Source organism: Stegostoma tigrinum, chromosome 2, assembly GCF_030684315.1.
Source record: "Stegostoma tigrinum isolate sSteTig4 chromosome 2, sSteTig4.hap1, whole genome shotgun sequence".
Lineage (NCBI taxonomy): Eukaryota > Metazoa > Chordata > Chondrichthyes > Orectolobiformes > Stegostomatidae > Stegostoma > Stegostoma tigrinum.
In genome coordinates this window covers 94,875,500-94,901,633 of record NC_081355.1, presented here as the reverse complement: position 1 = coordinate 94,901,633, position 26,134 = coordinate 94,875,500, and the positions used below count along the sequence as shown (strand labels likewise).

Below are 26,134 nucleotides of genomic sequence, written 5' to 3'. Positions count from 1 at the left end.
AGAGCCATAAAACATTCATGAAACAATCAATTATAATGAAGACAAATTTTGGTACAGTTAAGCATAAAATTACTTCTTTGAAATCTGTGCCACTGTAATGATGCATTTTATATAAATATCCAAACCAAATCAAGCCTCTTTCTTATACCGGAGTGGCTTCCTGAAAATAGATCTGGTCGGTCACCCCACTTCAAACTGTACCAAAGTCCTGTGTCTGCCTGTCTGGCTGGCACTTTCTCTCTCTCTCCCTCACACACACACACACACACACACACACACACACACACAGGTAGTCAAAGCATTTTCTGCTTTTATTTCAGATTTCTGCTATCTGCAGTTTTCAGTTTTGTTTTGACAATATAAATACTGTTTTATCGTGATCTACAAAATGGAATTGCAAGAAACACCAAAGGAAAACAGTGGAAAAAAGGGAAAAGGCATCATAAGCAGCAGTCACCATATCTTTGTGATGTGTCTGTTCTCTTTACCTCTTGACTTGACAACTAAGATAACCCAAGTCCATCAATAATCTCTTCCACAGCTGTAGAGGAACATGATTAATTTTCAATTCTCCCAAAACAAAATTCTAACCCAAAACCACACATTATTTATACCAATCATCCTTCTAAAAGCATTGAATCCAAATTACACCTCTGGCAAAAGCACAACATGCTTTATCAATTCATTTTGAAAGTACATAACAATTAATCTGTGAAGAGTCCATTTCAAAATGTTAAACTCAGATTGTTTGTAGAGACCCTCAGTCATGTGTACCTTGAGATGCAGGCAGGTAGGAGCATTTATGCTTCAATATTTCCTTCCCTTATCGATGAGCAAAATTGTAGATCAAGCTTTTGATGGGTCCACAAAACCTCTGCTGTGTTGTTCATTTGTCAGTTACCGTAAACTTGGAAGCATGTGTGGTTCCACACAAGCTGCCTTTGGCCTTGCCATCACCCACCTTCAATTCTCCTGGAAGTACTTTTGTTGGTCTTAAGGTGCTTCCCTTGAAACAGGACCTTCATTTCACCATCACAGCTCCTGACATTGATCAGCCAAGCACCAGGAACAGGTGTGCCTGCAGACACATTTGCCAGTCCAATCTGGCTCTCAGATGCAGGAAACTGCTGCCAGCCACAATTTATTTCAGTGTGTGCTATCTGATGTTCAGCTGCTTTGGAATTGTTGCCATTGCATCAATCTAGTGTCTAAAGAATACTGCATCAATTCCTGACTCTCAACTTTTGGAATTATTCTCTGTGCTTTGGACATTTTGACCAGTTTATGTATCAAGAACACTTTATACTCAAGCACTCTCATCAGAAAGGCAGACAAAGGGACACAGAATTTGTTTGCAGCTCAATACAATTTGATTAATAAAATCTTCCTTATTTAAAACAGCATATGAGCACTTCCAAAATTCCCACAAAATTTACTTGCTATCTAGCTCTATCCGAAAAAGGATATTATCCGCAACAATCCGGGCATTTGTGCTGGGCCACTGGAGTCTCTGTCCACTCCAATGTAGGATTGGTTCTCTTCCACAAAGGTGAGTCTCAAGGGTAAGGGCAGATCCTCTTGATCTCTCTCTCTCTCTCTCTCTCTTTCTCTCACCTCTCACTCACTTTCTCTGTCTCTCTCTTTCTCTCTCTCGATGGCCACAGCTCTACTAGTAGGCCAGGACGAATCTTTGACAGTCCTCCATGAAGGGTGGCTTCCAGGTGTGTGTGTATTTTTATCCCCCTTCCCCCATGCATTCCAGAACGTTGCATAGACTTTGGCCGATAGGGTTATGCGCTGAGTTTGAATCATCCAATGGAGTAGTGCCTTTCACCTTCACTGTTGCTGTGCCAGGAGGTGCAAAGTGCACATACTCAGGCTTACAAGATGTCTGATTGACACTTCTCCAATGCGCATCCCTTGGGCTGGTTGTAACTGGTTCTCTCTGAACCTTTGTAACCATTTTGATCTTGGTTTTCACCTTTCTCTGTAGCCAATAGCTATTCACTACTGTCTAATTTAGCTTGGCCTATTTTCTGGCAGGCCTGATTCCTCAAGCTGTGGGGCAATTTAGAGAATATACATTTTTTGGGCCGATGGTTACTTGAATCACTTCTAGAATATTCAGCCTCTGGCCAGGGTTAGGAGCCATAACATTGATGTTTTGACCCAACTGACCTTCTGGTCAACAAGAGAAGTTTGTTGCCTCACGCAGAACATTGATTAGATCACAGTCTGAAATATAGTGCCCAGTTCTGGCCTCTATTTTACATTTGGCTGTATTAAGCCCTGGAGAAAGTGCAACTTTTGGAGTTGCAGTGTTACAGTCCAAAACACAGGGTCATTATTATAAAAATGTCATTAATAAATCCAATGAGGACAGCAATGAGAATGTGCTCTACACTTCCACTTGTGTTAGCTGAGGCAATTACAACAGATTTATTTAGGTAATCATACATATGAGCAATAAAAGAGGAGAAAAAGGCATTGGAAAGTTGAGGTTAAGGATGGAGGGGGCTTAATTTCAGAAAAAGGAGGAAAGTATGCAAATTTACCTGCATCCAGGAATTTTACACCTGGAAATCTGTAAATCTCTCTTGTTGGCTATAATTAGTTGAATTCACATCTTTTGACAATTTTCGAACAGGGAGTAACTGCAATTGACTTGAAGGAATAAAGCACGTGAGCAAGTACGCAACATAACTATTCTTATTGGTATTCACTCAGGAACAGTTTCACAGACATGCCACTATAATGACAAGTCTTTAATTCATAGGGTCAATCATGGAAACCCAGAGTGCAGGCAGAGGCCATTCAACCTAGTGCAAATACGCCAACCTTCTGAAGAGCATACAACGCCCCCCCCCCCCCCCCCCCCCCCGCCCCCACCGACCCTATCCCTGTCACCCCATGTTTCCCATGGCTAATTCAAAGAGCCTACACACCCCTGTACACTATTGGGCAATTTAACATGGCCAATCCACCTAACCTGCACATCTTTGACTGTGGGAGAAAACTAGAGCAGCCGGCATAGTCTTGGTCATACTTTTTGGTGCTGCAAAGTCCTTTTTTTAAACAAATAGATCACAGAACGACAGGAAAAATCCTCTTCAACCAATCACATTTCAAAGCTCTCTAACTTCAACTTGACTGTTCTATGAACCACTTCTCACAACCAAGAACCAATCATTTTGAAAACCATATCCCACAGATCAATCGCATCATCTTTGCAACATGTCATGATCTCAGCTGGTGGTAGTACTGCACAATTCCCAAATGAAGCCTAGCCCAATTTTTGTTTTATTTACATGGTTAACGTACTAGTTAGCCACTCAAACATCTCTCATGTGGCTGACTAACATCAGAGTAGTTTATTACACAAAAGAAGAAATAAATGAAACCAGACCCAGCAATCTAAGCATTGAACCAAAACAGAAATGGCTGAAGAAACTCAGCAGGGCTGGCAGTGTTTGTGGAGAGAAAAGTTAGTTAACTTTTTGAGACCAGGAACCCTTGTTCAAAACTTGGACTCAAAGCACTTACTCTCTTCTCTCCACAGATGCTGCCAAACCTGCCAAGCTCCTCCGGCAATTTCTATTTTTGTTTCAGATTTCCAGCATCTGCAGCTCGTCATTTTATTATTTAAACAGCAAAGGCAGTTGAAGAGATCCTAAATCGCACAGCAAAGCGAAGTTTCACCTCATTGCAGGTGCTCAAGTCCAGATAAATTACACCTGTATTTCAACACCCAAGTTCTGTCTAATTGACTCCTGACAGTTTCTCTGTCAAGTACCGTGGAGACAAGAAGTTATTTCCGAATCTGACAACAGAAGCTGTTTTACAATTCTGAGGGTCTAAACTTTCTCAGTCATTTTCTAGTCACTTGCAGATTTCGAACCGAACCAAACTCACCTGGTTTTGAACTTTCACAAACTAAACTCTTCTGCTGAAGTAAAATGGTCCTGAACTGCTCTAAACTGCTTCTAAGAGGGAAACTAAATTTGCTTCTAAGCTCAACCCAAATGATTTCCAACTTAATTTAAAATAAACATTCCCATTTTGGATTCTTCTAAACCGAAAGAAAAGCAAAGCTATTGGATTTTCTTTTTTAGCCTGTTATAAATACAACAGTTTAAACATTTTTCCAATAACATGAACAGAGGCCTGCAATCACCTGTTCTCTAACAAGATACTTGATTCGAAGATCCTCCGACCTTGTCATATTTAAAAATGAAAACCTTTCACAGAATTAGCCAAGGCCCATCTGTCTCTACATTAAAATCCAAATTCCAATGATATCAAAAATAAATTACACACCTCCATCATAAATTTACCTTAATCGATTAATGACAAAAGCAAAAATCCACATTCCAATATTTTTTACGCCACACTCTCAAAAGAAGTTCTCCCCTGTAAATAAAATAAAATATTTTCTGACATAATGGGAACTGCAGATGCTGGAGAATCCGAGATAATAAAGTGTGGAGCTGGATGATCACAGCAGGCCAAGCAGCATCTCAGGAGCACAAAAGCTGACGTTTCGGGCCTAGAACCTTCATCAGAAAAGGGGAATGGCGAGAGGGTTCTGAAATAAATAGGGAGAGATGGGAGGCGGTTCGAAGATGGATAGAGGAGAAGATAGGATGAAAGGATTACAAGAGGGTTGCAGTGGGAGAGAGAGATCCCCTGAGGTTTGTCCGGAGGGAGGAGGGTAACTTCTTCAGGTTAGGCATCCCTGGAAGAGGCTTCGCAGTGAGGTTAAAATTGTATCAGAGATCATGCGAACTACAGATGCTGGAAGCAAGTTCTGCTCATTTCTCATATTTAAGTTAAATCTCAGTGCAAACCTCTCTGGTTTTCAGAACTCCTCCTGGGTGCCTTCTTCACAATCAGGAACAACTCAAATCTGAATAGATTTACGTTATAACATCACGGATGGTAAATTTCATCCCTATGTGAAAGCATTTGTTTCCTTTTTCCATAACACAATAGTTTTGAGCCTGAATAAGTCATATATATTGTAAAAGTAAGATGCAACACATACGCTTGCTGTGTGACTCACTTTAACAACCAACACTTCTCAAGAAATATTGTTACTGTCTAGCTTTATTTTAAATGGAAAAGAAATTGGCAGTGAGGCAACACTGTCAGCGATATTTACAAAGCAAGAGAAAACTGCAAATGTTAATTAAAATATTTATGGAACGTAACCTTAATCAAATGCAGACACTGACCTTAAACTGAGATAACAAGGTATAGAGCTGGATGAACATAGCAGGCCAAGCAGCATCAGAGAAGCAGGAAGGTTGACGTTTCAGGGCAAGACCCTCCCAAAACATTAGCCTTTCTACTCCTCTGATGCTACTTGGCCTGCTGTGTTCATCCAGCTCTACACCTTGTTATCTCAGATTCTCCAGCATCTGCAGTTCCGACTATTACTGTCCTTAAACTACATCTTCCCATGGGGTTGATGGGTAGGAGGCGTTTCAACTGCAGTAAACCAATGCCAGCTAACTGTTCATGAAACATGCAAGGCTATGTTTATGCCGTAGCTGTAGTTTAAAACTGGTAGCTACATGATGGATTCCAACTCAAGATGACCCCATTTAAAACTGTGTGGCCCAGAATTAAACAATTGGGGCCAGGAGAAAACTTGGTCTATTGTTTATTTGTACCTCCCACCCTAAACTGGTCCTGTTCTCAGTCTTCAGCTTTTTGACAGATTAATCACAGAGATGGATGAAAAACTAAAAACAGCATTATATGCAATAAAAATGAAGGCAGTAATGCAGCCCAGTGTACAACTGCAGCAAGAATAACCAAAGGGAATTAGAGAGTTTCTCTTTCTGTGATTGTACATTCACTCAGAGACTTTTTAAGATCTCAAAGACCAATTATAAAATTTTACGACTAGTGAGAAATCGGAAGCTGCACAAAAACAAATTAATTTAACTGTCCTCATGCATAATTGGTCAAAAGCTAATGCATGGGTACCAAAAATTAATCACACGTTTATTAGAATATATGTCTTTTCTGAAGAAACATGAGCACACAAGTGAAGAATATTAAGTTGGAAGGAGTATAGTACATAATCACTCTGAGCTTAAAGGTGTGTATAAATTTGGCTTGTATTCACTTCCAATTAGACAGTTAATGGGGATATAATCAAAGTATTAAAACTGCTTAAGGATTTAATTCATAAACTCATAGAGAAAGATTGGCCATTTGGATGAAATACCAGATTATGACTGCATCTTTGCAAATGCCACCACAATAAACAAAAAATCAGAGGGAGAAAAATAACACTTAATAACTTTTACTCTGAAAATACGTGTGAAGAGATGTGACTTAGCAAATTATGAAAATGAGGGCAGGGACAAACAAAGATACCAGGAGAAATTATACATTGTAGGCTTCTGGCTTACTGCTAAAGCACCAATGTTCTTTTCTCTTTCCTTGTTTTGAGTTTCTTTCATACTTGCTTTTCAACATCTCTCAGATTTCTGCATCCTGTGGGACAGGGGTGGCTGAGTTAAAATAGCTCTTGCCTGTCCAAGTCACAAGGTTCGGCAGTCAAAGTCCTACTCCAGGGCCTGAGCACAAAATTAAGGTTGTATCAGAGATAATGGGAACTGCAGATGCTGGAGAATCCAAGATAACAAAGTGTGGAGCTGGATGAACACAGCAGGCCAAGCAGCATCTCAGGAGCACAAAAGCTGACGTTTCGGGCCTAGACCCTTCATCAATCAGTGGAGTATTGAGAGATTTACACATCAGAGTGTGAACTAAAGCTCCGGTAAACATAGCTATACACAGAAGATGGTAAAAGATCGTATTATTTAGAGCTCTACAAACCCAGACTCCAGTTACATATGCTCTAATGTGACTGTAACACAGTACTGTTGCGCAGTCACTATATTTAGAACTCAACAACCTTTATTCCTAAGTAACTACACTCCATAAGTATTTAATTGGTGATAAAGCATGTTGAAACAGCAGGAAGTAGTAAAAAGTGCCATACAAATGCTCGGTTTCTTTTAAAAAAAACTTTTCTTTTCAGTTTCCCCTCTGCAACTCGCCTGCATAGTGACACCCAGCAACAGAAACTCAGTACTGCAATGATCATTTTGTGTTGGATTTTAATACAGCACCACCTAGTGCTGAGAAGCCTGGTTCAAAATCCAAAAAGGCAGCAGCAACAACACAACAAAAGCAACAACATAAATTTAAAACAGTGTCTTTAGCATCATCAAAATAATTCCAATGAACTAATGGCCAATGTTGCAGCAATTAAAATCAGGAAAGCTGTCAAGGCTGGAATTTGAGGAGTTAACTTACCTCTGAGAGTTGTAGGGCTGGAGGAATGAGGCCAAGGAACAATTCCAGAAGTCATTTGACTGGGAGTTCATTCAAGTCAAAAGGGTATATGAAGATGGGGAAGGTAACATGCTGCAAGTTAAAATACAGAATTTTGGATGCAATTGGAATCCTGACATCTATAGCAAAAGGACTGGATTATTAAAGTAAAGAAGTGTTGTTACAATTGTATAAGGTGCTGGTGAGAGCACACCTGGAGTACTGTGTCCAGTTTTGGTCTCCTTACTTGGGAAAGGATGCAGTGACACAAAGACAATACACAGGAGTTCACCAGGTTGATTCCAAGGATTAATAGGGCTGAATTACAAGGAGCAGTTGAATAGTTTAGGCTTGTACTCACTGGAGTTCAGAAGAATGAGGAGGGATATGATTGAGATATATATATAACGCTCAAGGGAATTGATAAGGCAGATGTTGAACAGATGTTCACCCTTGAGGAACAGTCTCAAACAACAGGGCACAGATACAGAGAGAGAGGAAGTAGGTTCAAAACTGAGATGAGGAGAAACTACTTCTCTCAGAGGGTTACAAAGCTGTGGAACTCACTGCCCCAGACTGCAATGGAGCCAGGGCCAATCCACAGATTCAAGAAAGAAATAGATATGTTTCTGATGAAAAACAGGCTATCGAAGCAGGCAAGCAAGTAGAGTTGAGACCAGGACAAGATTAGCCAGGATTATTCTAAATGGCAGAGTGGACGCGAATGGCTGAATTGTCTACGACCGCTCCTAATGCCATGTTCATTGTTTCTATGACCACAAGTTCACGGATGGAAGAATATCGGCATTAAGCCAGGAATGTATTACAGTACTCATATCTACAGATTATAATCGGCATGACCGAGTATATCAACAACATTTCAACTGGTAAGGTGGTTCATTGGGGGAGAGAGAGAGAGAGAGAGAGAGATCGATAGACTTGGTGACTGTGCAAACAGGGAGGTCAAAAGATCTTTCCTGATCACATGTGACATCAAAGTGGCCAACACCTGGTTTAATTTCAGACTCTTTACTTTAAAAAATAATTTAAGGAAATGCCTTTGCTGGCATTTCGATACGGCCTGTGTCACCATGAATGTACTAAACATTCTGACGGAGGGAAGGCTAAGGACACTATCCTTAGGAGTTCTTGCAGAGAGGTCCTGGAGATGACGACTGACTTCCAACAACCACAACCATCTTCCTCTGTGCCAGGTATGATGCCAACCAGCAAAGTTTTCAATTTCCATTGACATCAGTTTTGCTGAGACTCCTTGCTTTCTCAGTCAATCAAATGCATTCTTGATGTAAAGTATTGTCACTCTCACTTAGAAGCACAGAATCCCTACAGTGTGGAAACAGGCCATTTGTCCCATTGATCCTCTGAAGAGCATTCCACCCAGATCCCACCCTATCTTCATAACCCCACATATATCACAGCTAATCCACCCAACCTACACATCTTGTGCAGAGGGAGGAAACTGGACCACCCAGTGGAACCCACACATACGCAGCGAGAATGTGCAAATTCCATGCAGTCATCCAAGGCTAGAAATTGAACACGGTTGACTAGTGCTATGAGGCAGCGACGCTAACCACTGAGTCATTGTGCCACTCAATTAATCTCTGGAATCCAACTCTTTTGATCCTGCTTGCACTAATAACGTACCGAGACCAGGACATGAATAAAAAAAACGAAAGAACTACAGATGCTGTAAATCAAGAACAGAAGCAGAAATTGCTGGAAAAGCTCAGCAGGTCTGGCAGAATCTGTGAAGGGAAAAACAGAGTTAACGCTTTGGATCCGGTGACCCTTCCTCAGAACATCTGAGGAAGGATCACCGGACCCGAAATGTTAAGTCGTTTTTTTCCCCTCACAGATGCTGTCAGATCTGCTGAGCTTTTCCAGCAATTTCTGTTTTTGTTCAGGACATGAATAGTCTATGCAGAACCCAAAATGGACATCAGTGAGCAGGTTATTGTGAAACAAATCTGCTTGATGTAATGTTGATGTCACCTTCCATCACTTTACCAATGATGGAGAGCAGACTGATTTGTAATTGGCCAAATTGGATTTGTGCTGTTTTTTTTGTGCACAAGACATGCCTGGGCTATTTCCCATGTTGCTGGATAGATACCAGTGTTGTGGCTGCACCCAAACAGCTTGGTTAGGGAAACAGCAAGTTCTGGAGCATATATGTTCAGTACAACTGCTGGAATGTTGTCAGGGCCCACAGCATTTGCAGTATCCAATGCCTCCAACCATTTCCTGCAAATCACACGGAGTGAACTGAATTGGCTGAAGACTTTTGTATTCATCTGTGGGATGTGAGCATCACAGGCTAGTCAGCATTTATTACCCATCCCTAGTCACCCTTGAGAAGGTGGTGCTGAGCTGCCTTCTTAAACTGCTGCAGTCCATGTGCTGTAGGTAGACGCATAATGCCTTTAGGGAGGGTATTCCAGATTTTGACCCAACAACAGTGAATGAACAGTAATATATTTCCAAGCTAGGATGCTGAAATGGCTTGGAGGGGATCTTGAAGGTGGTGGTGTTCCCGTGTTTATGCTGCCTTTGTCCTTCTAGAGTAAAGTGGTTATGGGTTTGAAAGGATTTGGACTAGCATCTGTAATGCTGTGAACCTCTCTAAGAAGCTGAGAGGGATTATCCATTCAGCATTTCTGGCTGACCATTGATGTTAATACTTCAGCCTTATGTTTTGCACTGATGTGTTGGCCTCTTCTATTATTAATGCTGGAGGTATTTGTAGAGTCCTCTCCTCCAGTGAGTTGTTATATTGTCAACCACCATTCATAACTGGATGTGGCAGGACTGCAGAGCTTAGATCTGATCCATTGTAGAATTACTTAGCTGTATCACTCACTGCTTATGCTGTTTGGCATGAAAGTAGTCCTGTTGGAAACTTCACAAGATTGATGCCTATTTTTTAGATATGTCTGGAGCTGTTCATGACACACCCTCCTGTTCTCTTTATTAAACCATAGTTGGTCTAATCATAATACTAGGATGCGGAATATGCCAGGTCATGATGTAGCAAATTATGTTGAAAGTTGATTCTGCTGCTGTTGATGATCTACAGTGTCTCATGGATGCCACTTATTACCATGAATGCGCCACACACAACACAAAGGAGAGTTTTATCAACTTGATAACAAGACTTCATCCCTACAAGGCCTGCATTGCAGTAACTCCTATGGTCACGGACAAATGCATTTGCAACAAGCAGATAGAGGCCAGTTATGATTTTCCCTCGCTACTTGTAACAAACCCAGTGTTTGAAGCAACGTGTTCAATGAGATTCAACTAACACAAACAGAAGTGATGCAACCAAATCACTTTGTATCATCATCAGCAAGAGGTTTCCTCGGTCACATTTGATTCCAATGCCAAAGTCTTCCATACTGTACGACAGGCCATATCCAAGTATCGTGATGGTAGTGTCTGTGATGTTATCTATAAAAGGTATGATTCTGAGACCTAGTCAGGCTGTTAATTGGCCAGACTCTGAGTCAGCTCCTTCCATTTTGACACTGGCCTCACAGGAGAAAGGAGGACTTTGCAGGACCATGGGCTGTTTTGCCGTTGTCATTTCCGGTCCCTATGTCAATGCCAGGTGGTCCATCTAGTTCAATTTCTTTAACTTTTTTCTTGATACAAGTGGCTATTTTATAGAATCGTGGGGATATACAGCAGAGAAACAGACCCTTCAGTCCAAGTTGTCCATGCCAACCAGATATCCTAAATTAATCTAGTCCCATTTGCCAGCATTAGGCCCATATCCCTCGAAACCTTTTCTATTCATGAACCCTTCCAGGTGCCTTTTAAATGTTGTTATTGTACTAGTCTCCACCATAGCTTGCGAGACCATTTCAGAGTCAACCATTTTACAGTGGTCCTGCAGTCACATGTCAGTCAGACCACTTAAGGTTAGCAGATTTCCTTTCCTAAAAGACATTTGTGAACATATTGCATTTTCAGAGCAATCAGAAATGGTTTCCTGGACATCAGTAGGCTTTTAATGCAGATTTTTACTGAATTCAAATTCCACCATCTACCATCGAACCTAAGTGAGTACTGCCCTAGCAACAAAAATCTCAATGTCACTGTCTCCCACTGTTGCCAAGTAGAACAATGGAGTCAACAGCTGAAGTATGGAGATTGAAGCAGGGGCTGAAAATAATAGTTTCAATCTCCTCAATATTGCAGTGGAGAAAATATCTGTTCATTCAATACAGGTTACCAGATTAGCAGTAACAGTGGAGGAGTTGAGAGATGTGAAGGTGAGGCAGAGTTGGGTATCACCAATATATGTATGAAAGCTAATGTTGTACTTTTAGTTGAGCAGGTCAAGAATGGATCACGGGGGGACCCCGTAAGTGATGGTGCAGGAGTGAGAAGAAAAGCCACAGCAAATGATTCCTTGGCCGGATTCAAAGATGAGAATGAAACTATGTGACAACAATTCCATCCAGATAAGTAACAATAGGAGAATTTGGAGAACAGTGGTGCAGTAACCATCTCAAAAATTGCAGATGGGTGGAGAGGGTCAAAGGGAGAAACTTGATCAAAACATGACTTAGGATGTCATTTATGACAATCACAACCAGGTCAGATTGTCACCAGGATAGTCCGTGAACTGTAAAATTGTGTAGCTCTCTCTGTCTCCTTGTTTGAATTTTTAAAAAGATGCAAAAGCTATCGTTAACCATTATCATGTTTAATTTATTGCAAAACTACTTCAGTTTTTATTTGCAAAACTGGAAAAGGTTATTTCCAAAAAATGCATATCCAGAAATGAAAAGTCAGTCAGGATAAAAGATATTGATAAATAGTTTAGGAAGATCAGTTTCTAACATTGATTTACTCCAAGATTCTTTTTGTGAAGTAAAGGGGCTGAAAACTGGAAGCCTGATTCAGCAGCTGTAATGGCACCTGTAAACTGGAAGTTGTTCTCACAGGTGGACAGAGCAGAACAGATCTCAGCTCTCAGTACAGCAGTTCTGTGCTGGTTTACTTTCCTCTGTCACCTTCTGGGGAAGCTTCTCACTGATGGTACCTCTGAGTTGTTCTTCTGCACGAAAATAGTTGTTCACGGCTTGACTTATACAGATGAAGATTTGAAATGGCAGTTACCCTAAAACAGGCCAATCACACTTCAACATTAGATGTCAAGTTGGCCCAGGCCTTAGGCTCAGATCCATTAACTTTTTCAACTGCCTGACCCATTAACTTGAATGTCTCTCAGTGTCAGGTCATCGTGAGAAAAGAAAAGTTGTTTACACTTCCAGGGTTACAATGTTCAAGAGGTTGCTATTCACTCTTGGAAATGTTATGGGGAGACAGTGATACAATTGTAATATTTCTGGATTAGTAATCCAGAAACCAGGTTAATACTCTGAGGAAACAGTTCAACCTCTGTAGCAGCAAGTGAGATTTAAATTCAACAAATAAGTTTGGAATATGAACCTCATCTTGGTGATGGGGATCATGACAATTATCACTGTTGTAAAAACACATCTTGTTCACTTTCGAGTTTATTCCTTAGGGTTGGAAATCTGCCATGTTTGCCAGGCCTGGACAAGCAATGCCTCTCAAATGCCTTTGAATGACCTTGGCAAGCCATTCAATTAAAGGGCATTTAGGAATGAGCAACACATGCCCCTGAAACTTCCACAGCCATGAAAGTATAAAGAAAACAAAATTCAATGATTTTCAAAGAGATCATGAGACTTTTCTGACATAAATACAGCCCAATTCCAGTTGAAATCCACAGGGCTAGCCATGTAACTTCTAAAACTCATCTTGTCAGATTCTTTGATGATTTTGAAGGCAGTTTAGTTTATTCTATCATTGAAAAAACCATAAGCATACAATTAGACAATCATGACAGTGACTTTGATAAGAATTGTTTTGGGACTGTGACAGTAAACCTGCATGGATGCTTTATGTTTGAAGATGTCCCAAAATAAAAAAAGAGAGGAGGTTAGGGAGATGATGGTGCATCCAAAGACCTTGAAGAAAATAAATGGTGTTTGCACATGGAAAACAAGCTTGCAAAGACTGTGCAGTCAAGCATTGGTTTTTGAGGAGAGGGGAGAAATGTTTACTTTTTTTCTGTTTCTGCTCATGGAGTGATGTTCAATCAGGGTAAATAAATGATGGAAAAGATGGAGACATTTCAAGCACACCAGTACCAAACACAAAATTAAAACGGATCCTATTTTCCTCCATCTTTTACACCCATCAGTCGAGCCATACATTTCAGCTCACAATGATGGCTCCTCCCCAGGCTAAGACCAAGGACTTCCTGCAATCATGCTTATTTGAAACAGATGTAAAATTCAGCCAAGAATTTTAAGCGTAGCAGCACAGGTCATTTTTCTTGTGCGTTCTGATTTTTATAAACTTGCAAGTCTTTACTCAGCCAGGCACGTTATGTTTTGTCCAGTGAAGATGTTTTCATGGTGTGAGGATAACACTGAACATTGAAAAGTTTAATTCTCAAATATGTGTTTCATCCTGGTCATAGATGATCATTAGAAGGCACTTTCATATTTCAAGAAAGAATACAAAGTATGAGCTTGCTACTTTCTGCTGCACGAGATGGTTTTTGCTATTTTATACCCATTCTTACTACCAGATATATGTTTGTGCTTGATCAGAAAAATTGACATAAGCAGAATAGTATCAGAGATAATGGTAACTGCAGATGCTGGAGAATCCAAGATAATAAAGTGTGAAGCTGGATGAACACAGCAGGTCAAGCAGCATCTCAGGAGCACAAAAGCTGACGTTTCGGGCCTAGACCCCTCTCTGATGAAGGGTCTAGGCCCGAAACGTCAGCTTTTGTGCTCCTGAGATGCTGCTTGGCCTGTGTTCATCCAACTTCACACTTATTATCAGCAGAATAGTGCATAGATGGGGGTAGGTTAGGAGAAAAATTCTGAATAAGCTCCCATAGGAAACTCTACCCCTGAACTCTTCATTTAAGAAATTGCAAGCTGAGAGAAGTAGACTATAAAAGAGACAATAAGTGTTCAATTGTAATAAAATGTGAGGCTGGATGAACACAGCAGGCCAAGCAGCATCTCAGGAGCACAAAAGCTGACGTTTCGGGCCTAGACCCTTCATCAGAGAGGGGGATGGGGTGAGGGTTCTGGAATAAATAGGGAGAGAGGGGGAGGCGGACCGAAGATGGAGAGAAAAGAAGATAGGTGGAGAGAGTATAGGTGGGGAGGTAGGGAGGGGATAGGTCAGTCTAGGGAAGATGGACAGGTCAAGGAGGTGGGATGAGGTTAGTAGGTAGATGGGGGTGTGGCTTGGTGGGAGGAAGGGATGGGTGAGAGGAAGAACAGGTTAGGGAGGCAGAGACAGGTTGGACTGGTTTTGGGATGCAGTGGGTGGAGGGGAAGAGCTGGGCTGGTTGTGTGGTGCAGTGGGGGGAGGGGACGAACTGGGCTGGTTTTGAGATGCGGTGGGGGAAGGGGAGATTTTGAAGCTGCAGGGTTCCCAGGCGGAATATGAGTTGCTGTTCCTGCAACCTTCGGGTGGCATCATTGTGGCACTGCAGGAGGCCCATGATGGACATGTCATCTAAAGAATGAGAGGGGGAGTGGAAATGGTTTGCGACTGGGAGGTGCAGTTGTTTGTTGCGAACTGAGCGGAGGTGTTCTGCAAAGCGGTCTCCAAGCCTCCGCTTGGTTTCCCCAATGTAGAGGAAGCCGCACCAAGTACAGTGGATGCAGTATACCACATTGGCAGATGTGCAGGTGAACCTCTGCTTAATGTGGAATGTCATCTTGGGGCCTGGGATAGGGGTGAGGGAGGAGGTGTGGGGGCAAGTGTAGCATTTCCTGCGGTTGCAGGGGAAGGTGCCGGGTGTGGTGGGGTTAGAGGGCAGTGTGGAGCGAACAAGGGAGTCACGGAGAGAGTGGTCTCTCCGGAAAGCAGACAGGGGTGGGGATGGAAAAATGTCTAGGGTGGTGGGGTCGGATTGTAGATGGCGGAAGTGTCGGAGGATGATGCGTTGTATCCGGAGGTTGGTGGGGTGGTGTGTGAGAACGAGGGGGATCCTCTTTGGGCGGTTGTGGCGGGGGCGGGGTGTGAGGGATGTGTTGCAGGAAATGCAGGAGACGCGGTCAAGGGCGTTCTCGATCACTGTGGGGGGAAAGTTGCGGTCCTTGAAGAACTTGGACATCTGGGATGTGCGGGAGTGGAACGTCTTATCGTGGGAGCAGATGCGGCGGAGGCAGAGGAATTGGGAATAGGGGATGGAATTTTTGCAGGAGGGTGCGTGGGAGGAGGTGTATTCTAGGTAGCTGTGGGAGAAGTGTTAAATTGTAGTTTTTTTAATGTTGTGTAAGAGGTGATGCTTGGGCACAAATCTTTGTAAATGATCGGACTGATAAATAGTTAATAATTTGTGGTCTTTGTATCTTCCACTGATCAAAGTTGGCCTATACGTACATGAAATTACATCAAATCATGCAATGAAAGGTATAAGAACTAACAAGGAACCTTCTTGAACCCTGAAGTGCAGCCTTGTGCATTAAGAAAGGATGTGAAAAGCAATTAAACAGCCAAATATTCCTCACAAGAAACTTTTTTTAAAAAATCTTGATAGTGGATAGTATGGCAAGAATATAGTTGCAGTGAAAGTTATACTGACATCAAATATCACCCTAACTCTTAGTGTGTCACATACTAAAATAGTTGCACCTCACAGTTGGTCACGTTTCACATGACCAGATTATTCTGGGATTTGTGTTCCTCCTACAAGCAAATATATTTACTGTAAATACCAAGACAGTCCACCGCAAGTTTGCCAAATTCCAGGTACTCATTTTGAATTATTACATCTCTTACACAATCATGCCATCCCACCATCACCATGGCTGTACAGCTCTCTGAATTTCCTCCACCCTCACAAACCTTTAACATTTCCACATTTTGTTCATCAGGTCGCCCACACACATACATCAACAATTTGAAATGCTCCACCACTGGGGGGGGGGGGGGGGGGGGCATGCTTTCAAATGCCTCATCCAGAACATCTGCAATTCACTGCAGTTCCTTAAACAGGCATCCACAAATCTACTTCTTTGTCCAGCCACTTGGTCACCCGTCCAAATATCTCTTCTGTGGCCTGATCTCAATTTCTGTTTGCTAAAGCTCCTGTGAAGCACCTTAGTATCTTTAATTGTATTAACCCCATGATATAAATCAAAACATCTGACAAATGACAGAAGGCATTTCCCAGTCCATCATGTCAACAATATTGTAGCTGCCACCATCCCCGAAATTACTTAAGCCGAGTTAACGTTTCGGGTCAAGTGACCCTTCGTCAGAAGTCTGTTAACTGTTTTATCTCCATAGACGCTCCCAGAAGCTGCTGGGTTTCTCCAGCAACTTCTGTTTGTTGCTCCCTGCTTGAACACCCCATTCTTGTTTACACACCATTATCATCCTTCTCAATTTGTTTACAGCTTTTGACACGGCGATCAACTTCCTCCTCTTCCTTCATTGTCATCCAACAGGATGGGATGGATTTTCATTCTCAGACAATCGTAGCCAGAGTTTTACTTGCAATGGCTTCTCATCATGTTGCTGCTCCATTGCTTCTGGTGCCCCGAAGATCCAGTCATGGCTTCCCCTATTGTTATCCACATACTCCCACCTTGGCAGCATCATTCACAAGCACAGCATGAGCCTTTACATGCATCTTGATTACACTCCCTGTCCTGAGGCTCATCCAAACTGCTTGCAACCTCGGTGTTATATTTGATGATGAAGATGGGTTCCTGCCTACATATCTGCACCATTACAAACCACTCAATTTCAAATCTATAAATTGCCTACTCTGCCCCTGCCGGCTCATCTATTAAAATACTCATTGATGCATTCGTTACTTTGAAAATTGACGATCTGAAAGTATTCCTTGCAAACCTGCCACGTTAGAATCATGCGGTACAGAACAGGCCCTTCAGCCCTGTGAGTCTGCACTGGCAAAAATTACTCTAAATCTACACTAATGCAACTTTTAGCACTTGGTCCATAGCCTTGATTGTTCTCTCCTGTACAAAGGGGGACTTTGACATTTCTGCTGCCATGTTCTAACCACATCATATTATGTTCACCCATCCCCACTGAGCTCACTGATCTGCATTATGTCCAGTTAAGTCATACATTCATTTTTAGAAAACAATGAATATTTCATGCTTCATTCTAAATTGCATTATCTCATCATTCCTCTCTTTCTCTGGAATCACCTCTTGGCCCACAACCCTCCAAAGACTACTTCAGTTCTGGTTTTGGAAGTCCTGATTTTAACACTCAACCACTCATGCCTTCAGCTGTCAAGATTCCAAGCACAAGAACTCCCTCCATAAACTTCTCTGTCCCTCAAACTCCTTTAAAACACTCCCTGAAACCTAGCTGTTTAGCTCAGGTGACCAAGAGGTCAGCTAACTGGTCATTAAGTGGCTTGGCATCAGAATTTGTTTGACGATGCTCCCTGTGAAGTAGCTTGTGCTTCACCACACTGAAGGCTTAACATAAATGCCAACTCTTCAATTGTTGCATTATTCACCTAAACTGCACCTATTAGTCTACCGTACAGAGAAGCGTGCATTCAATTCAGTTAGCCTGGTTCCTGGACAAACGACCTAAATTAAACTGACTGCTGCATCTAAAAATGGTCAGACAGTTTATATCGAAGTAAAGCATATTAATGAATGGGGTTACGAATTCACCGCAGAACTAACCTATGTAATAGGGCTGCTGTTCTGGATGCTGTTGCCAGTGCAAAGTCTTCTTCAGCATGTGATTTTCATGGTTTCCAACAGTGTTTTATGAAAATTACTGACTTTATTACATGCATTTTTCCTGCATGATTAACATTCTAAACCACCACCACATTATTTATTCTATGTCTATTTATTTAGTTAGTTAAGGATTACAGCAGGTGTGTTATCCTGAATAATGTTATTCATACATGAAATGCCATACTATGAGTGAAAATAAAACAGACTTATTAATGGATTGATGAATGGTGTAGGGAGACTAATGTTAACCTGCAAAGTAACCCCTCAGGGGAACCTGATTCGACGATGAATAAAGCAAATAAAATTCAACACAGCAATTTGGGAGTAATCTTGCAATAGGATCCCAGAGATGCTAAATTATTTAATAAGCACTGTTGTAAGGGAAACTATTTTTCTAAACCTTCAGCCAAACAGCATATTTCATCTCTTATGTCTAGAATTTTTAAAGCTTTTAAAGAGGAAACCTCTAATTAAAACCAGGTGTGGGTCAAGGATCAAGGGTCAATCTAACTTGAATTTTGCTGTCAACCCTGGACAATTTTATAATCGGGGTGCCTTAACCGAATTTGTGACTTTCTGAATAATCTAGTGAATTACAAAATAAACACTTGCTTGCACCCTACAATGTTCTGAATGATAGATACAGAGAATCAAAATAAGACAATTTCAGTACAGTACTGAATTCTACAATGTACTTCATTGCCATGGAAAACACTTTTAAACTTAACTACCGGTGTGCCACTGGAAGATCCCAAAAGGTGAAAATTAAATTGGATAAATTGTGTAGAGCGATACGGTGCCTTAAATTAAAGCAACATGTCTTTCCAGCAGCTCATTTCATTTTACAAATGTTATTACCAATCATGAAAAAGATATCGAAAGCAGCCCAATAGCTCAGACAGATGTTGCAATTTCAAATAGACAGCTTTAACACTATTCCAGCCCAGCCACGTCAATTCTACAGTGGAATAGTACCTACTCCCCACTGCACCCTAGCCCATTATCCTTATTATACTGCACTTATATAAGAACCACTCAACACAGTTTTAGAAATATCACTTAGTTTAATCCCTGTACAGACTGTCTAGAGACTGAAGTCCAGTTAACTGAACCAATTACTTTATACTTTTTTTGTATATCAAACAAATAGTTATAATTCAAGTGAATTAGATTACTGTATGGAGCAGCTGCAGTGTCAGAGCTCCAAACTTTGATATTGATACTGACACAAATTTTCTGAAACAGGGAAGAGTTTATTCAAAAACAAGGCTCCACTTCATAAAATTACAGATTCAATTCTCTTCAAATATACCAAAATGGTTTATCGTTCACAGTCATGAATTTAATATTTCATATGATCTGACTCAAATGCTCCTTGCGACTGAGAAACACTACATATTAATAGCCATGCAAAAATGTCACAAATTGATGTCCAATATTTCAAAAGTGAAATTAATTTACAAAAGTTCTTTTTGGTTACACGAGCCTAATGGAACTGTTATTATTCCAAACTTTAGTTCTGGATATTCACAATTACTATGTGTCAGTCAACTCAATGTAGCAAGGAAACATTGGCTTCTGAGAAAACTCATGCACCATTGGGAACAGATTCAGATTTTTGTCAAGATATATTAACAACAAGGCTCGCAAAAATAGAAGTACATCTGGAAAATGGCAGTAGGCCTACATGTCACCTTTCTCAAAGGAGCAATGGAATTTTAGAATTCTCATTTGGAGCCATATATCAAATTTCCAGCCAGCACACAATACAAATAACCCCTGAAATCACACACTCTCAAAGTATTATTCATGGACAGGTTGCAATAAACCTTCTGCAAAAGTCACGCATGGATTTAGTTATTAATCTACTTTATGAATGTCCAGGAAATCACAAAAAGATGGTTTACATTCATGATTATAAAACTTATTGGGCAACTGATGTATTTCAAACAAAATATTCCAAGTAAAAATCTTAATGTAGATTTGGTAAAGCATCAATTGTCATTTATTACCATCATTTGGCAAAACTTTCTTTTAATATATTTCCTGCTGTAAAAATAGACATCAAGATTTTATGTTTCTACTGTCTACAATCTTACTCCCTTGTCCACTCCTTACCTGAAGGAAGCGACTTGCTGATGTATAGCAGGAGCAAGGTTTTGGTATTTTGTTCAAGCATTCTTTATAATTGGAACCTCAACGATAAGTGATAACTATGTCTCTAATGAGGGGCAGAATCCAATCTTGCACTGGTAATTGTTTTCCAAAGTAGCATTCTTTATTTCCAAATCTTGATGCTTGACAACACAAAGTATTTAACTTCTAAACCATACAGAGGGATCTACCCAAAACTTTAGCAAGCTTATGTTGTATCTTTACATCAAATTTACCATTTAATGTAAGCTCATCTGTGAATTCAAATCTGTTCAAAACCTTCCAAACAAAACAGCATTCAAAATACATGGTACAGCAGATGAATACAATCCTAATTCAATGGAAGTGGCTGCTAATTCCAGCAAAGTCTGCCCTGCATTTGGAACAGCCAGAAAATCTGAAGAACTGTTCCTCCAAACCCAAGCATTTTTCTCCTATGGCTGCTGCTGATACACTCGGCTCATGAGAGCCTAAAAGAGGTAGAAAGAGGAGTGACAGGCTGAAAAGGGCAGACAGCAATTTAAAACTTCTCAACAAATGAATACTCAGTTAATTCAATTGAGAAAACTTGGAGTCACTGAGGTAATAAGCACCTTGAAATCACTGTGGAATCTCTCGTTTAAAGCTGCACAAGTACAGAAACTGTTATGATGGGGAAAATCTGGTGTATGCTTCCTTAATGAACAATGTCAATTGCTTTACTTAATACTGAACAGTTTTATTTCATAAAAATTTGCACTTACAGGATATAACACCTCAAAGCTTCTCACATCCTGTGGATAACTTGAGGTCTACTGACTGTGTTCGGACAATCAGAAATATGAATGGGGTCAGGCCATTTGGCCCCATTCAGTATCCTCACAGCTGATCCAATATTCCTCATGTCTACTTTACTGACCTTTTCCCATAACCTTTGATTCTCCTACTGATCAAGAATTTACCTGTCTCAGTCTTAAATATACCTCCACAGTTCTCAATTGACAAGAAACTCCAAAGGCTCCCAACATTCTAGGAGAAGGCATTCCTTCTCATCTCTGTCTAAAATTGGTACCCTTCAATTCTGAGACTGTGCCCTCTGGTCCTAGGCTGTCCCATGAGGGGAAACATCGTCTCAGCATTTACCCTGTCAAGTCCCTTAAGAAATCTTACACTTCAATGTGTTCACCTCTCATTCTTCTAAATTCCAGGGAGTAGAGTGCCAACTTGTTTAGCCTTTGCTCATAATACAACCCTTCCATACCCAGGATCATCCTAGGTGAACCTTCTCTGAACTGCCTCTGATAAAATCATATCTTTCCTTAAATAATGGGACCAAAAATTGATTAAAGAGTTAAGTGTTCAGAGATACAGTCATGGAAAAGTGACAGAGAAATGAAAAAGTTTTGGGTAGGAATTCAGAAGCTTAAAGTGAGCTTGAAGGCACAGACAACTGAAGACATGAAGACATGTGCTCCTGAGATGCTGCTTGGCCTGCTGTGTTCATCCAGCTTCACACTTTATTATCTTGGATTCTCCAGCATCTGCAGTTCCCATTATCTCTGAAGACATGAAATGCCAGTTGTACGGGGGTAAAAATCAGAGCAGTGGTCTTTAGGGAGTTTTACAGCTGGAGATATTTACTGGGATATAAAGGAGCGAAATGTATGGCCGGATGTGAACACAAATGATGAGAATTTTAATTCCATGCATGGCTGGAATTTTAGAGATGAATTTTAACAATGGAATTTGATGGTGGACCATCAAAGCCCTGTCCTGCTTTAACCAGCTAGCCATACCATCCACCTCCCAACAGACTTTTCCAAAAACTAACTGGAAGATAAATCCATTTTTCCCCCCTTCATCCTGTCCTAGATCACTGAAGCTAATCAGAGCTGCCCCATTACTGCTTTCACTGACAACAGTTGACAATAAAAAGCAAGGGTTATGCAGCTAGGAACTTTGTGTTAGACGTGATGATAATGGGAATTTAATACCCAATGTGCTAATTAGCTCATTGGACTAATTCACCAGTAAAATCAAAAATTCATTTCTGACATCACAAACAAAAATTAAATCAGTTAATTTGCAGCATTTCAATTTTTTCTTAAAGTTATCAATTTACCATATCTCTGTTATAAATTATTGCCATTTTGACAACATTATATTTCTGACCATGTTTTGTCCTCAAAAATGGCTGAATAGGGATTTATGTAGAAACACATAAAACTTATTAAATTCTATTTAGTCTGACTTTGATTATATTACACAGAATTACTGGATCTTAACATTCATTGATGACCTTAGGTTTTCTTCCTCTTTGCTAAATATTTAATTTGCTGCTGCCTTGGGCAAAAAGAGAAAAACAGATTGAAACTAATCGAATATCAAATTGCTGAACTACAGCAGCTGCAACAAGTTTCCACTATTCTTAAAGAAAGTCAATGTGAAAATGTTTGAAAAGAAGAAAATGAAAAGTTTTTTTAACAATTGTCTTGATGTTATAAATGATTATGCTGAAGAATAATTACTCTTTCTAAGAATGTCCCGTTTGAAATCAGAAACAAGCTCATGGAAAAGATGGGTTGCTAACTTCATAAGCCGTAAACTTAAAGAGCTTTTACCTTCACATTCTTCATGTTACATTTCAGGTGCACAATTTTTTTCTCGCCTTTTACGTGCATATAACATCAACTCCTCATTTCTTAAAAAAACACTTTGGAAATTAACATTATCAGTTTGAACATATAGGACAAATAACAGCACGGGCTTATGACCTAAACTTCGCTGAGCTGGAAGGGAATTATAAACAATTGAAGAAATAGGAATGTTCATTAAAAAAAACAGAATTATATGAACTCTGTGCTCTAGCTTACTATCTTAGCAGCATAGTTTACTACATCAGGCTAGTTAATCTTTATCTGTTCTACATTACGGTGCAGTAAAATCGACAAGAAAACAATCCTGATATGTCACACAATAAACAATCAAAAGAAATGATTTGAAAATATTTGAATCTTATTTCAGACAAACTAGCGATGATTGATGCAAGCAGATATTTAAAAAGTTAATAACATTGTTAAAATTTCACAATTTAAACTACCTTTTCCATAAGATGTTTCTTGCCTTGTACTTGGATCTGATGATCAAGTGGCACATGACAAATCTCATCCTCGAGGCAAGCCAAACTTACTGTGCAGCCCATGAGAATAGCTGAGCTGCTGTTTGTTTACTGAGTTCTTCTCGGTACTTTCTTGCAAGATGTTTCAGGTTAATCTACAATACTTTTAAACAATCACCAGACCTTCTGACAACTGGCTATATTCAACCTTCACACTGCAACCAGAGCAGGTGAAGGAAAACGCATCTCATATGACTAATGCAGTGGTTACCTCCAATCAACATAAAGTGACTAAACTGTCCCACTCAGTGGAAAAAGCAAGGGATATGTCGTGTTACTTTGACTCCACTAAGGAAATGAAGCCTTTCTACTCAAGTGGGAGGGTTTCTGGATCTGGGTACTACAGCTAGAATATTGTTAGAGGGAAAAAAAAGTTGGAAACTTCTCAACATAATTCATCCAATCAGCCAAGAAATATTAAACACTTCAAAAATGACCTACCCAAAGAAAAATGACGACATGCTTTTAAAGACACACGGGATAATTATTTCAGAAACAAATACACTGTTCAGAACAACCATAAATCAAAAATTAAACTTAGCATAGAGACAGTCCAAAAGAATTTCAGATCAGATGAAGTGATTTTATTTTACAAAGACACATCATCCAAATAATGCATCAGGATGATGTACACTACCTGCAAATATGTCGCACATACTTAACGATGGTTAATGTCATCTGTAAACACTTCTTTCATGTTATGTCTTTTATTCACAAGAATCACTGCATTGAAGTATTTACCTTTATAAGCAAAAACATTACTTTGGAATTTGAAAAGTTGCCTTCAGGGGGTCTTTTTAATGAAATCCAGACCTTCAGCTCTAGCTGAAGTTAAGAACAGCTCAAGTATCAGGAAATGAGCCCCATCTGTTCTTTGTGGATTCAAATAACAGTGTATTAAAATGAGATTTTATAAAAACTGAATCAATAAGCAAATCTCTCTGGTAACTAATGCTGTTTCTATTTATATTTCACTGCTTCTCATCATTTTCATCAGATACTGTGTAACTGTACATTAGTACAAAGAAAATTAATTTGGTCTTTCTAAAAACAAAGTTAAATTGAGATAACAAAATAAATAACTTGATTTATTGTCCCCTAAAAACAAAAACAGGCGAAAGAAAAATCATTACAGCTATTTCTCCAGCTACATCCTGAAGTATTTTGTTCTGCAAACGTTTTTCCTTACGTATTGAGTATTCTCCAACAACTGTGAGCAGCATTATTGATGAAACAAATATTATAAAAACCGACAGCAACGCAGAGGAATTTAAGAGGGAACAGAATTTGAGATGAAACAAAGGCACACTATGCTGTATGATGTAGGCCAAGCCCACATAAAGTTTGCTTCTGTTGAATTAAAAAATGAACAGCAGATTTTCAAAAGGCACCAAACCACTCCCAAATGGTATTTGAGTACCAGCAGAAAGACAGATCAACAATAAGCAGATTTAAGCACAGGATGGTTATCTATGAAAGCATCTAGTCTTGACCAGAGGCTTCATGACTGAAATAGGTTACCTGAGTCATTAAGACAATACATATCAAGGTAAAGTCACCACAGCTGGTCTAGGTAGTGGCCTCATGGTATCATCACTAAATTGGTCATCCAGAAACACAGGGAATATTCTAAGCACCCAGGTTCGAATCCTGCCATGTTGGATGGTGGAATGTGAATTCAATAAAAATCTGGAATTAAGGGTCTAATGATGACGATGAAACATTGCTGACTGTTGGAAAACCCACCTGGTTTACTAATATCCTTTTCCTGGTCTGGCCTGCATGTGACAACAGAGCCACAGCAATGTGCTTGACTCTTAACTGCCCTCCAGGTAATTAGGGATGGACAATAAATGCTGGCCTAACCAGTAACACCCATATTCCTGTGAATATTTTTTTTAATTCCCAGAGGACTGTGCTCTCATCAGAGAGAGTACGGTAGCACAACATACACTCCAGCTACAATGTTAATTCATCATCAACAGAAGCCCTCATACCAGTGCTGAATACAATGGATTTGAAAATCACCCTGGCATCAGATTTATGAACACAGTAAATCAACTGATATTCCCTATTACAAATCTAAATTCATAATTTTTGGATTTTGTCCAATTTTACAGTTGATTTCCACATAAGCACTTCTGAATAACTGACCCTACACAAGGACGGACAGATTACTCATCCTGGCAATTGGGATAATCACAATCACTGCTAAATTACCATTTCAACTAATTACAGCAATTCCAACGAACAACACAATATTTGCTAAAACTTACATGACCATGTCATACTATAAATCTGACAAACAGGAACAAGGAAATCTGAATCCTTCAGCCAGTCAAGCACTTGGAAAAATGAGCAATGGACAAAGTAATTACAAAAAAAATTTTCAAAATGAATAAGAAGAATAGAAGTGCAATATCATGTAATTTATAGAATACTGGCTAAAATGTGTCGGCAAGCTAGTTAATTAAGCTAATATGGCTTCTGCAATCTTGAGAGAACAAGAACATTTACGAATAATGTTCCGGACTGCCCTCATCCTTAGGTGTAACTGTTTGAAGATCTCACTACCTGGACTAGACTTCCTCGAAGAATATGTTTCAAAATGAAGTAAACTGTT

General features: G+C 40.0%; 1 protein-coding gene across 2 annotated transcripts in view; it reads right to left on the bottom strand.

Annotated features, from left to right (window-relative positions):
- The window catches only part of LOC125461428 (tensin-3-like), a 386,950-nt gene that overhangs the window by 296,771 nt on the left and 64,045 nt on the right, over positions 1–26,134 (bottom strand). Inside the window, exon 1 of one of the 2 annotated variants that reach the window (XM_048550207.2) lies at positions 23,434–23,776. The exons of the other annotated variant lie outside the window; for it this stretch is intronic. Within the exon in view, the coding sequence (XP_048406164.1) occupies positions 23,434–23,535 (102 nt within the window). The 5' untranslated portion in view covers positions 23,536–23,776. Of the gene's footprint in view, positions 1–23,433; positions 23,777–26,134 lie in introns of those variants that run through there. 2 annotated transcript variants of the gene reach the window in all.